The 13,618-nt window shown below is 54.0% G+C and overlaps 1 protein-coding gene across 1 annotated transcript in view; it reads left to right on the plus strand.

The window, feature by feature from the left end:
* Positions 1 to 13,618, plus strand: part of Col17a1 (collagen type XVII alpha 1 chain) — a 38,728-nt gene extending 25,110 nt beyond the window's left edge. The window contains exons 31-53 of the mRNA XM_021151707.2: positions 354 to 380; positions 1,124 to 1,159; positions 2,843 to 2,878; positions 3,176 to 3,256; positions 4,124 to 4,159; positions 4,731 to 4,808; positions 5,674 to 5,727; positions 5,842 to 5,883; positions 6,062 to 6,115; positions 6,482 to 6,541; positions 7,207 to 7,257; positions 7,701 to 7,823; positions 8,057 to 8,194; positions 8,681 to 8,746; positions 9,104 to 9,244; positions 9,627 to 9,716; positions 9,815 to 9,925; positions 10,497 to 10,643; positions 10,874 to 11,233; positions 11,776 to 11,904; positions 12,147 to 12,209; positions 12,323 to 12,403; positions 12,730 to 13,618. Of these exons, the coding sequence (XP_021007366.1) occupies positions 354 to 380; positions 1,124 to 1,159; positions 2,843 to 2,878; positions 3,176 to 3,256; positions 4,124 to 4,159; positions 4,731 to 4,808; positions 5,674 to 5,727; positions 5,842 to 5,883; positions 6,062 to 6,115; positions 6,482 to 6,541; positions 7,207 to 7,257; positions 7,701 to 7,823; positions 8,057 to 8,194; positions 8,681 to 8,746; positions 9,104 to 9,244; positions 9,627 to 9,716; positions 9,815 to 9,925; positions 10,497 to 10,643; positions 10,874 to 11,233; positions 11,776 to 11,904; positions 12,147 to 12,209; positions 12,323 to 12,403; positions 12,730 to 12,782 (2,057 nt within the window). The 3' untranslated portion in view covers positions 12,783 to 13,618. The remainder of the gene's footprint in view (positions 1 to 353; positions 381 to 1,123; positions 1,160 to 2,842; positions 2,879 to 3,175; positions 3,257 to 4,123; positions 4,160 to 4,730; positions 4,809 to 5,673; positions 5,728 to 5,841; positions 5,884 to 6,061; positions 6,116 to 6,481; positions 6,542 to 7,206; positions 7,258 to 7,700; positions 7,824 to 8,056; positions 8,195 to 8,680; positions 8,747 to 9,103; positions 9,245 to 9,626; positions 9,717 to 9,814; positions 9,926 to 10,496; positions 10,644 to 10,873; positions 11,234 to 11,775; positions 11,905 to 12,146; positions 12,210 to 12,322; positions 12,404 to 12,729) is intronic.

The raw sequence follows: 13,618 nt of genomic DNA on the forward strand, positions 1-13,618 counted from the left end.
AGGTCTGTGGGAAGAGTAAGTCAAAACCAGATACGGTGTCCGTTAACCCAGGAATCCTGACTCCTCAGCTAGAGCTAAGTGCAGTGTAATGGAGGGGCGATGGCAGCATTTGGCATCATGTGTGTATATGGGTGTGCATGTGCAATGGAACATCTGTTCATTTCACAACAAAGCTCACAGAATGGCTCTCTGCCCAGAGATGGAGGACTCTGGGCCCTAGCCTCTGAGCCCTTCACTGCCACGCCCACCGGCTCTGCGGGCAAGGTTGTGTTGTGTTGTGTTATGTTGTGTTGTGGGTCCTTGGAGCAGTCCTTAACCCTTCAACTCTTGGTCCTATGTCTTCTTTTCTGCAGGTCTCACAGGACCCCAGGGACCTCAGGGTAAGTCATGCAGTCCCCGGCTGCCATCTCCTGCCAGGACAGGATAGGCGCTATAGCCAGTGTCTCTTTAGTTACATGAGCCTGTCCTTCCCTTTCCCATCTCCAGTAAAACAGACTCGGGTTCTGTCACAGTGAGTGCTAATAAGCACCATAAGGGTGGTGGGGGGTGAACCCTGCACAGAACCATGTAGGTGACATTCTGATATCAGTGATGTCAGATCCGGTTTGCACCGTGCTCGGTCTCTGGTGCAGGAACACTCAGGAAGGACGCTGCTGGCTAGGAAATCTCTTAAGAAATCTCTACCATGCACGCACGTCCAGCCCCTCACTCTCTCTAGTCAGACAAAGAGAGTCATACCAAGCTCTACAAAGGCCAACATGTGCTGCTAACTCTGGACACAGCAGTCAACAGGGAGAGGGACAGTGACAGCCTTGTAACCCAGAGTGACAGGGATCCTCCAGAACCTCTGTCTGCCTCAACCCAACCCTGTTGGACTTCCATGTCTCACAGCCAGCCAGACAGCCAGACAGGCAGGCAGGCTTCTAGGGGAGAGCTCTGTGCCCACTCCAGGTGACTTCAGGCAGGGCCTGAGTGGATCCTGCTGCTTCTGTCAGGCAGCCCATGTGGCCACACTGAGTGGCAGAGTGCTGGCTGGTTACTGCCAGAGGGGAGAGAGGGAGGGCAGACATCCAGAGCTGCGGGGCCTTAATCATCCTGACTGACTTGTGTTTAATCCCATCAGGACTTCCTGGTAGCCCTGGCCGACCAGGGACTAAAGGTATGTGATTTCTCCCAAGGAGCTTTTTTTCTTTTTTCTTTTTCTTCTCACCAGCCATTTTTACAGCCGGGAGGGGTTGACAGGCAGGAGGTCTGCTCTGACCAGAGCCTGGACCAACAGTGGCATCTAGTGGTTCCAAAGGAAGGCTGAGAGGAGGGAGTGCTGAGGCCTGAGTCCTCAGGCCCACTTGTTCCAGGCTCAACCCTGAGGCTTATTTTCATGTCCCCAGGTCCTTGTGGCAGGAAGATAAGAAAGGAAGCTTGCTTGCTCCCAAGCTTTCCAAGCCTATTTGACTTTAAAATGCCTCTATAATACTCCTGATGCCAAGGCCTACTGAGACCAGAGCCACCCTTGGCCTGATTCCCCGACCCTGTCCTAGGTGTGACTGAGGACAGCAGAGATGCAGAAAAAGCTGTCTATAGGAAGGGAGGGGTGCTTTAACCCCACTAGGGGACAAGTCAAAGGACTACAGGGTGTCTGGCTGGGGCAATGCAATGTCACACAGGCTCAGAGTAACACTCTAGTTCAGTCCTGCCCATCAGACCCCAGCCCTGAGCAAACCTAGGAGTGCAGGGCGCTCAGGGTCACACACACTCTTTTCCTTCCCGTGCCCTCACTTTCCTGAGCCTTGGCACTCTGTCCATCACAAACATCCCCAAGTCGGACCCTAGAAAGGAAAGGTTTGAAAAACTATTATTTCTAATGAGTGGCTGAGCCACAAAGATCTTTGAGGATAAATGAGCACAGCTGTAAAATACGGCAGCCGAGTTCCTACTTCCCAGGCCAGTGGACTTCTGGTGGCTTCCGTAAGGCCTCATAGGGTTAGGGGAGACCACAGAGTATTTCTTGGGGGCTTCAGGCTCTCCTGAAGGAGCTGCACTACAGAGGCAGGTTATCCATTGTTAGAGTGTACTCTCTCTGAGCCGTCTCCTGCCTTGGCCTTGAGCCCTGGCTGGGGGAACGTGAGCAAAGCGCACCCTTCCCCTCTGGGGCTTACCATCATTGTTCACATACCTTAGAGTCCAGGGAAGGACTTTGGTCAATGGAACTTCTCTGGTTAGTTCTGGGAGTAAAGCTGAAGTGTGCCAGCCAGGCTCTCTCAGCGAGCCTGGCTCCCAGCTCCAGAATTCATGCCCTCTACTCCTTTGCCGGCCCCAATCCCATCCAGCCATGGATTGAGTCAAGAGGTGCTGGAGTGGTGGATATGTGCAGAGACCCATGAGTCCTGCATCCTCTTGCTGGAAGCCCTCCACTCACACATCCTTTTTTGTCCCTCAAGACCAACGGTACACAGGGAATTCACCCATGGGATAGTGACTTTTATTTATCCTTTGATCTTCAGATAATTTCTTCGACTATGGCCATTACAGGAAGAAAAGATGGGGCGGGGCTGAGAATGAGACTCAGGTTGGCCCCCATTCTAGCCTGGTGGAAGGGTAAATTCCTCCACAGCTTCCCAGGAGACCCCTTCTCTGAGAGATGACCAATGCTCTGGCCCTGGGTCTAAATTGAGAGATAAACGCTCAGTGTAGCTCAGTGTAGCGTAGGCTCCCTTCATTGCTACAATCCCATTAGCTTGAGGGCAAGAGGACCACAGGTGGCCCTCGGTGCAACCAGAAGCTCTGAAAATGATTCATCAAGCCACTGGTTAATCCTCTTGCCCACTCCCTTTGTCCTCCCCAGGCGAACCCGGCGCTCCCGGCAGAGTCATGACTTCAGGTAGGCAGCCCAGGAGGGTGCGTCCCTGAGTTCTATTTGCCTGTCCCATATGGGCCATCTGCCTCAATGTCAGCGGGTGGCGGGTGCTTAGGGAGGGACGCAGGTGAGCACAGACCACCATGTTGTGGCTCCTTGGCCTGTAGTCAGCCCAGGGAAGTTAGGATGTTGGAGAGATGAGAAGCAGAGGTTCCTGTCTTGCTGACCTACAGCCTACCGGGGTCCTGGCATGGCCTGCAGCCTACTGGGGTCCTGGCACCTCTGAAGGTGACATGTGTCCCATGTTTCTTCTGTTTCCAGAGGGATCATCAGCAATCACTGTGCCCGGACCTCCCGGACCTCCTGGTGCCATGGGTCCCCCAGGACCTCCAGGGACCCCAGGTTAGTCTGTTCTCTTGCTCTGCCCCCAATCAGCAGCAGCAGGCTGTGGAGACAATGGATTCTAGGCACATCTGTTCAAATCCTGACACTGAGGGCAGGGACTATGGAGAGGAAGCAAAGGGAGGAGTCTGATGCTACGCTCAGCATTTGCTGAGACACCGAGACCCAGAGTGGGTAAATTACTCCCCTAAGGTCACACAGTCAACAAAGGGCAGGGGAGGGTTTCCATCCAGACCGTTCTGCCTCCAGAACCAGAGCAGTTGATGAAGGTTCCTGAGCTCTTTGTTTCTTAAAGAAACAGTACGGCAGATTTATCTGAGGCAACCCGAATGCCAGTGCTCAGTGAGGCAGATGTACCGCCATGGTTGCAGAACTGTGTAGCAAAGCTCTGGAGAGGCTAGAGCGCCACCATCAGGGGTGTGTGTGTGTGAGTTCTGTGGGTAAAGCTGCCTTCTCACAAATGTAAGCAAACCCCCAAAACACTGCTGAACTAAAATAAAGCAAAATGTTAAAGAATTGTGATTCCCACCCCTCACTCCCGTTTTTCTAAGATGCCTGTTATCTTGCTTTATGTTTTAATTATTTAAAATATTTGTATTCAAGTTAAGAACATGACTTATACCCAAGGCAAGTGTGCCCTGTCCCTACGCAGGCAGGCTCCAGTGAGTAGTGGATATTTAAGTGACCTAGATGTCCCCAAGCAGTAAAGATGTGCCCACCTCAGGCTCCCCTTCCTGTCAGCTTTACAGGACTGGCCTCTGGTTGCTAATCTGCTCTGGGAGAATTCCTGTGTCACCCAGGTACCTGCCCTTTTCTCAGTTTTGGGGGAGGGGCTGTGATTTAAGCTTTTTCTATAACTGTTTGCAGGTCCAGCTGGCCCTGCTGGTCTCCCAGGACAACAAGGTATGTCTCACCCTGTATAACCACCGGCTGTGGGCTGGGGGAGGCTGGGGTGGGATGGGGGTGCAGTGGGAGTGGGGTTTAAGTCCCTGAATTACAGATAAAGGGGGTGGGGTGGGACAGCAGGGCCTCTTGGTCTCTCCACAACAGGCCTCTCTTCACCACAGGCCCTGTAGAGCCTTTACCTTTTCTCTTCTCTCCCATATTTCTGAGAGGGTCAGGGCTCCTCAGGACAGGAAGACTGAGGCTCTGTAGTGTTCTGGTTAAGGTTAAGCAGACCATTTTCATAGATCTCGGGCTTCAGATGACCAGACTCTGATAATAACATTACTGTCCAGTGATTTGTCCAAGTATCAAGATAACAGTGGAAGGCAGTAGAAGCCATTGTTGCCCTGACTTTCTTCCCCCTTATTTGTCTGTCTTTCCTCCTTCAGCTGGAATGCAGCCTCTCTCCTCTAGGTCTCTTCCCTTCCTTGCCACACCCTCCCTCAATTGGGCCCCGCCCTGAATCTGATCCTGCCCCACAGAACTCCCCTGAAGCAGTGTCCATGCTAACCCTGTGTCCTCCCCACAGGCCCACGAGGGGAGCCAGGACTTGCTGGTGACTCATTCCTAAGCAGTGGCAGCTCCATCTCCGAGGTCCTCTCTGCCCGTGAGTGCAGGCACAGTCCAGGGCAGGTGTCACTGGGGAGGGAATGGCAGGTGTTGCTGGGGATGACACTGTTGGCAGGGCCCCAGGCAGCTGTACTAGTGAGTCATTGCAAAGTGTCATGTCAGAATGGCCATGTTCTCTGCTCTGCAATGGGAGCTGGTAAGAACAGCAGAGAATGTCTGGTTTGAGAGGCACAGTCACATGAATATGACAGCTGACAGGCTGTGGCCTTCCAGTAGGACCTGGGTCAGATCAGGTCTGGGAGTGAGTGTGACTGGCAGGAGTCAAACAAACCTAACTGGGGAAGCAAGGATGGGTGTCCTTGGACTCTCCGTCACAGGAAGTCTGACTCTTGTGACCTCCTGTCTACCAAGGGTCCAAGGGGGACCACAGCTGGGCCTCCCACCTGGGCTGTCAAGCAGCAAAGATGCAGCGAACCCCAGTGGTTTGAAGCCAGCACATTAGGGGTTCATCATTTGGTGGCATCTTGCTGGGTCTGAGCCATCTCAGCATCCCTAGGGTGTGGGTCTCAGTGACCCTGGTGTATGGTGGAAGAAACAGATTGAGAGAGGGTGAAAAAGTTGCTTAAAGTTGCCGCTATATATACAGAAGTAGGGATTGAACTCTGGCCTACTGGCACAGAAGTCTAAATTCTTACCTATCACTCCACACACCCAGCCCTTGTCAGCCCTTCTGTGCTTCAGAATGGGGGCAGATGGGGAGATCAGCAGATGGGGACCTACAGGGTGTTGTGCAAACGGGACGTGGGCTGCAGCCCAGAGACTAGCCATCCTGGTCAAAGGCTCGAAACATGGTGAAGAGCGTGGCCTCAGCCTTCTCTGTTTCTATTTGCTTCTCTCTACAGAAGGTGTTGACTTACGAGGTCCCCCTGGCCCACCTGGCCCACGAGGGCCACCAGGTAAGAACTCACTGATCTTTGGAAGTTGGGGAGACACGAGGTATGCCATGAGGAAGCTCAGCCCTCGGGTGTCAATCAGCCCCTTAAGGCCGGCATTTCCTCTTCCTTCTGCAGGGCCTTCCATCCCAGGCCCACCAGGACCCAGAGGCCCACCAGGTGAGGGCCAAACTCCTTGCCCATAGAAGGGGATAAGGACAGGGGAGGTGGGAGGCAAGGATGCCCAGAGCCCAGGGTCTTCTGGGCTGGCTCTCAGGAAGAGCATTCCTGACTCGTCCCCTGGTGAGGCTCTTGTCTCACCTGCTGGCATGACTGAATCCTGGCTTCTTTTCCCTAGGGGAAGGCGTACCAGGCCCACCCGGGCCACCAGGATCCTTCCTGACTGACTCAGGTAACATTGGGGGCATCCAATTCCTACTTCAACCTGACCAACCTGGCTGGAAGAAAGAGAGCCAGCTCTGCCCTCTGGAAGTAACCTCTGGAAGAGCAAGCACCTCGGGGGCCAGAGCTGGTCCCCTGTGGAAGATCCATCCACCCATTCACACACCCACCCATCCATCATCTGCATAGTCACCTACCTTTCCATTCATTTACACACCCAGCCCTCTGACCATGCAGACACCTGCTCACACATCCTTACAGATCCATGCATAGCGGATATCCGGCTGAGCATCTGCCATGTGCCAGGTTCTGTGCTAGCTGCCGTTTCCTCAGAAACAGCCCGTCATCCACACCCCCACCATTTCCTTCCTTGCAGAAACCTTCTTCACTGGCCCTCCAGGTCCACCCGGCCCCCCAGGTCCCAAGGGAGACCAAGGTAAGAGCAGTGACTTGGGGTGCCCAAAGCCAGTGTGTTGTGTCCTCTGCTCATCTGCCTAGTAGCCAAAGAATGTGGAGGAGGCAGGTCAGGCAGGAGCACTTCTTGATCCTCCTACCATGGCCCACAAGCAGCTCAGCATGGGGTAGGAGCAGGAGAGAGGCAAGGTGGTCAGGGACTGTCAACAGTATCCACCTGATTGACTGTGTGGAATGAGAGGCCCTGGGTTCTGGAGCCCCCATGTCCTCTCTCAGTGGCCAGTGGAAATCACAGTACCTCCTGGCGCCGAGGACATCAGGATACATCAAACATAACCTGGGGTAGGGGGTGAGGTAGCGAGAGCTGATCCCCCCCACCCCCCCACCCCCCGCCGCAAGAACCCTGAGCTCATACATTTGGTTCACACAAGTAGACTATGGATAGCTAAGTACATGTAAGCCTCAGTGCAGTGTGTGTGTGTGTGTGTGTGTGTGTGTGCTCAAAGAGGGATGCAGGCCCAGCAATTCTGGATCTTAAGAAGCCTCCCCAAAGAAAGATAGGTATCTTTGCAAGCAAGACTGTGTAGGCATGGAATGACTGCACCCACTAAGGGTGCTGAACTTCACTAGGGAGCTGCCCGGAGAAGGAAGCACCCACAACACAGGGTTTCTCAATTTGGATTGCAGGTGATCCTGGTGTCCCAGGTACTCCTGGCATCTCTGGTGGTCTTTCTCATGGTAAGAATTGAGGAAGAACAAAGTTCCTCTCCCATCCTCGGAGGGAGCTTGATGGCAAATCCAATGTCAGCGGATTGTGCTTGGGGACCAAAGAAGGGAATGGAGCAGGCCTGGGAGCTCCCGGGACCCTGAGAGGAGGGCGGCTGAGGTGGGGAGCAGAGTGCTGAAGGAAAGGAGGGGCAGGAAGACAGCTGGCCTGGGCCAGCACCCAGCTCCGCCCCCTTGCAGATCCTTCTGCTAGACACTGAGGTGGGGAGCAAAGTGCTGAAGGAAAGGAGGGGCAGGAAGACAGCTGGCCTGGGCCAGCACCCAGCTCCGCCCCCTTGCAGATCCTTCTGCTAGCCACTGTCCTAGTTCCTCTGAGCAGGCGGGGACACAAAGCCCTGGGCTTCACTCTTCTGAAGAGTGAAGGAGCCGAGTCAGGATACCTTCTCTTCCCTCAGGGGCATCATCAAGCACTCTGTACATGCAGGGGCCCCCTGGCCCTCCAGGGCCCCCTGGGCCTCCAGGCTCCCTCAGCAGCTCCGGCCAGGATATCCAGCACTACATCGCCGAATACATGCAAAGTGAGTGCTTCACCACCCCACACCATGGACAGGAGCTGGAAAAGGAGGGTTGGTGTGGTCATCTATGTGAAGGCTTCCACCCATGAAGCCTGGCCTGCAGTCCTCATGGACAGCACAGGCCTTAGGCTCAGGTGCTGTGGGGATCAGAGCAGGCGCTCTCTCCTCCTGCTGTGGTCATAGGGAAGTCAGATGTTCTCGGCAGCAGGCTTGACCGTGTCATCCCTTCTTGGCAGGTGACAACATCAGGACTTATCTCTCAGGGGTTCAGGGTCCCCCAGGCCCACCAGGTCCCCCAGGGCCTGTCATCACCATCACAGGAGAGACTTTCGACTACTCCCAGCTGGCAAGCCAGGTCGTAAGCTACTTGCGGTGTAAGTCTGTGACACTCCTTGTGCTGTTACCCTCAACGAGTCCCCCTTGCTCCCCAAAGCTCAACTCTTTATTCACTGGTTGTTCCACCTTTCTCCTGAATTGATTCTACACTCATCGTGGCTGGGCCACAGTGCCCAGCCTCACCAAACCTTAGGTCGGACTGGGAACAGAGGCATGATAGGGGCAGGCATGCAAAGCATTTGGCCACCATGTGCCCAAGGGTGGACCCATCTCTGTTCACAAAAAGGGACCCTCAGCTTGGCAGTGTCTAGTAGGAGTCAGGCTAAAACTCATTCTAGAACACGGCTCTCCCTATGAAAAGCCAACATCTATTTCTGGCCTCTTCTGACCTTCTGACTAGCCTGAAATGCTCCATTAGTTCATTTCGCCCAAAGACAGTGACTAGCTGACTTGACCTTTCAGAGTCTGGATGCAGAGGGTCTGCTCCAAGACCAAGGAGGTCAGCCAAGGTCTTCTTCCCACAGCATCAGGCTACGGTGCTGGCTTGTCCTCTGCGTCCTCCTCAGAAGATATCTTGGCCATGCTGCGACGTAAGTCTCCCACAGTGGGCAAAGAGTAGGGCCTCTTAGCTCCTTCCTGTCATCACTTGGAGGGCATGTGTCCCTGGGTGAGCTTTGTTAGGGTGGCAAGCAAGAGGACGTCCTCTGCGACCAGGAGTTGCTCACTCGCTGTTCTGCCTTGTGTGCTGAGTCACAAATGCATCGAAAGTGGGAGAGGGAATCCCCCAGCCTCCTCCACTACAGATCCCCTAGAGGCAGGCTGACTTCCCCTGACCGGTGCATGCACACCAAGAACCAGGAACTCCCAGCAGTTACTGGGAACCAGTCTGGGCAGGTAGACACAACTGGGCTTCTAGGTTGATTCAGAAGGCATCTTCTCCTTTCCAGGGAACGATGTGTGGCAGTACCTACGTCAGAATCTGGTGGGTCCTCCCGGTCCCCCAGGGCCACCAGGCGTCAGTGGAGATGGGTCCCTCCTGTCTTTGGACTATGGAGAGCTGAGCAGACACATTCTCAACTATATGTCAAGTGAGTGATCAGGAGTAAAGACCAGGGCATCCAACCCTGCTGAGATGGTCCCAGTGGCCACCCCCACCCCTGCCCACCAGCTGCCCTGACCCCTGCAGAGGCAGCAAGAGCAAGCCTCAAAGCACAGCAAAAGAAGCCCAGAGGAGCACACGGGTATACACACAAATGGGCACTCTGCACCCAGCAGCTGGCTGTGGACCTGTGCTCTGCTCAGTGCCCTCCATTGGGCGCCACTCCCCACACTGTGTCTATATCGCACTCCTTTCTATCTTCCTCCCTACCACCATTCTTTCCCTTTTCCCTCAGACCCCACTTTTTTCCATTTGTATCCATCCTCCCCATCCCACTTGAGTCTCCAACTACTTGGGACCTTGTTCCCCAGGTTCTGGGATCAGCTTTGGGCATCCTGGCCCACCGGGTCCCCCTGGCCTGCCAGGAACATCCTACGAGGAGCTACTGACCATGCTCCGAGGTAAGGCCAAGCAGGAATATCCGAAAAATAGTTTGGGATGGAAACTGAAACCTTGGCTCAGGCTGTGACTGACAACTTACTGCCCACTGATGTCACAGGGTCTGACTACAGAGACATCATTGGACCTCCAGGGCCCCCAGGGCCACCCGGGATGCCAGGCAATGCATGGTCCAGCATCAGTGTGGAGGACCTCTCATCATACTTGCACAGTAGGACACTAGAGAGCATTAAGAGACAGGCTGAGGGCTGCAGCCTGACTTTGAGGGCATCCCCAGTCCTCTCTAGGGCTGCCATGGAGAACTGAATCAATGTGCCGTTCCCCAGTGGAGCATGCACCAGGAGGGCCCTGGGGCCCTGGACAGGGTCACACGGCTGTGAGGAGCCATGAGCCTTGGTAGGGGAAGAAATGGGAAGAAACTAAGCTCCTAACTGTAGCCTTGGCAGAGCTCATGAGCCATGTGATCAGTCACTTAACAAAGACATAATGTAATACCTTGTATTACATTCTAATGCCTGGTGATGAAGGTCTAGAAGGACATAGGATATGTATGGGGTGAGGGGGAGAAGGGTCCCTTGGAAGCAGCCATTCCCAGATATCACCTGAAAGGGACCACCTAGGCCTTGCCCACTCTCCTCTACTCCACACACACACACATACCCATCTCTTGCACCCAATCCATGGGGGGGTGAGGGGGCCCACAGTAGATCAAGGCCAGGCTGAGAATCTAGCCTTTTCTGTCCAGGATTCTGACCTTCCTCTTTCCCTCCCCTCTCACACAGCCGCTGGTTTGTCCTCCATCCCAGGCCCTCCAGGCCCACCAGGGCCCCCAGGTCCTCGAGGGCCCCCAGGTGTCTCAGCAGCTCTGTCCACCTATGCAGCTGAAAACAGTGACAACTTCCGCAGCGAGCTGATTAGCTACCTCACAAGTAGGTTCCTTGATGTTGGTCTCCTGTGCCCTCCCCTCCCCCTAGACCTTCACAACTCCTCTGCAGGAGGCACAGGATGGTCAGCAGTCTAGATAAAGCACTCTCTGCTCACCAGCATCCTGTACAAGGGCCTCAAAGGTCACTCTAAGGGGTGTTAAAACTCCAGAGACCCCCTAGCTCCCAACTCTTGTCCACCACAGTCTGCGGTAACGCACCTTCCTACCCTACAGGTCCTGATGTTCGCAGCTTCATCGTTGGCCCTCCAGGCCCTCCGGGGCCACAGGGACCACCTGGAGATGGTCACTTAAGGGAGAACTACAACTGGGGCAGCAGCTCCTCAGCCAGAAGGGGCACTTCCTACAGCTCTTCCATGGGCATAGGGGGAACCAACGGAGGCTCCCTGGGTGAAGGTGGAGCCTTTGGTGCAGGAGATGGGGGCCCCTATGGTACTGACATTGGCCCAGGCGGAGGCTATGGGGCAGCTGCAGGTGGTGGTATATATGGCACCAATGGTGACTCGTTCCGGGATGGCTTCACTGGAGACCTAGATTACAACAAGCTGGCAGTGCGGGTGTCGGAGAGCATGCAGCGTAAGTTGGAACCTGTGGACCTCAGAGGGGGAAGGCACATGTGTGGACCTCAGCATTTAGGCTTTGCAGGCCTAAAACTGGTCCATGTTTTTTTTTTTTTTTTTTTTTTTTATGTACTTGTACTGTGTAGATAGCAGCTCTGGAATCAGATGGGTGGGGATTGAAAGAGAGAAGACCCCACTCTCTCAGTGCAAGGGACCCCAGTGCTGACAACTGAGCTGTACAGAACAGGGCACACAGCAAACGGCTTGGTACTCTGCTCAGAACAAGTCTGACAGGGGCGGCTTTCTGACAGGGCTTCGTGGCAGTTGTTAGCCAGGAGGTCCTTTCTCACTTTAGCTACCAGCACATCCTGTAGTCCTAATGTCCCCGAGGACTGTCACAACAGGTCAGCCCAGTCTGACGGACAGCAAAGGAAGCTGCAGGGCTTTTCCCTCAGGCTGGTTTCGTCTAGTTTAGCTGCTCTGAGTGAGGCAGTCTGAGGATACTGCAGCAGTGAAGTGGGATGCTGCTTCCTACACCAGCACCCTGGTATTCTGCAGGTCAGGGTCTGCTACAAGGGATGGCCTATACTGTCCAGGGCCCACCAGGGCCCCAAGGCCCTCCTGGCATCAGCAGGGTCTTCTCAGCCTACAGCAACGTGACACAAGACCTCATGGACTTCTTCCGAAGTAAGCATATCTCCATGGCTTGCCCAGCACTGGTCTGCTGCTTAGTCTTTCGTGGGGCCTGGCATACAAATACCAACGTGATAATCTCCTCCCCGTAGCTGAGATGCCAAAACTCAAGCCTAATTCTGGTTCCTTGTATAAGTCCAGATGCCACCACTCTCCGTATGGCTTTGAGCAAACGCTTGACCTCCCAAGCCTCAGGCAAGCTCTAGTCTAAGGCTAGACTCTTTCCTTCCTTGCAGCCTACGGCACTATCCCAGGACCACCTGGGCAGAAGGGAGATGTGGGAACCCCAGGCCCCAAAGGTAAGTGACAGCAGGGACCCCAGGGTCAGCTGTTTATGCCTTAGTGCCACACCATGCCACGCCTTTGGCCCTGTACTCATGTGCTGGTGTCAATACCCTCTCTGTCCTTCTAGGTGACAGGGGCCCTGCTGGACCACGAGGTCCTCCAGGGCCACCCGGCCCCAGAGGGAACAAAGGAGAGAAAGGAGACAAAGGTAAGCACTGGTGTGTGACTGCTGAGGTTCTGGGATTCAGCAGAGAAGAGGGCATTTGATTCTGGGCTAGCCTGAGAAAAATCGAGCAAAAACCAATGCAGAAAATGGTGTTGCACAGCTGGGGAAAAGGGAAGACCAGAGCTGCCGCAGGGTAAGGAAGAACCTGGTAAAAAAAAAAGTAGGGCGATAACTTGAAAGGGAAAAAATAGCTTTACAAAGGATTAATCTTCCAGGCCATCTTTTAGCACTCACTGTTGGTATTGCTGGTCCTCCCTAAGGTCATAGGCCACAAGGCATTTAACCCCTGCTCATCTTTGGACTTTCAGGTGACCAAGTCTATACTGGGAGAAGGAAGAGAAGTATTGCCACCAAGCCGTAAGCTGCACTTGGCAGAGCCACCAAGTATCTGGACCGGTTCTTGGGCGCCTATGTCCAAGGGTCCCCGTCCTCCTGAGACCGAATCACCCAGCGGCACTTGTTTTAGTCTGAACCAAATATACACATACAGAAAACTCAAAGACACACAATCTGAAACAGCTCCATTGGTTGGGTGGGCCTTTCGGAATAGCTGCAATGTTTAATATGAGACTTGACCTCTCTGCTACATAGATCTGAGCTCCCCGGCTTCTTTAGCATTTAGCCCAGGCCTCTGCCAGGCCTCAGAAGCCAGTTACATAACTTGTTGGCTGGGGATCTTGGAGCTTTGCTTAAAAAGTGAGCCCAGAAAATGGAAAATGGGAACAGGGGCCTTTGTAGATGACGTGTGATGGGTTATGTTACGAAGGCTGCTGTCAGCCCCTTCCTCCTCTCTTCACTCTGCATTCTCCAGTCACAGAGGCGACTCTTGCAACTGAACACACTCAGAAGCTCACCTCCTCAGAGGGGGTGGCATTTCAGTTACCATGGTGACATTTCAGTTACCATGGTGCAGATGCCAATCACCTTCCCACTGGCTTACAAAGCTTGACTGGCCGTAGTTATCTATGGCCTGGGTCCACAGGTACAGGCCAGAAGTAACAATCATGACACCACACTAGACCCAGACAGGACAAGAGGGGCAGTGGGCAAGGAAGGGAAGAAAGAGAGGTCACAGAACTCCTGAAGCTGAGGAAGCATGGCTTCCACGCTCCATCCTGCACTTAGGAAATGGCATAAAAGACTGGGCACAGTTGGTTTTTATTTAAGCACTTTCCACTGTCTAAAAAAACATTTGTA

Source organism: Mus caroli, unplaced genomic scaffold (assembly GCF_978045245.1).
Source record: "Mus caroli unplaced genomic scaffold, Mus_caroli_1 scaffold_20, whole genome shotgun sequence".
NCBI lineage: Eukaryota > Metazoa > Chordata > Mammalia > Rodentia > Muridae > Mus > Mus caroli.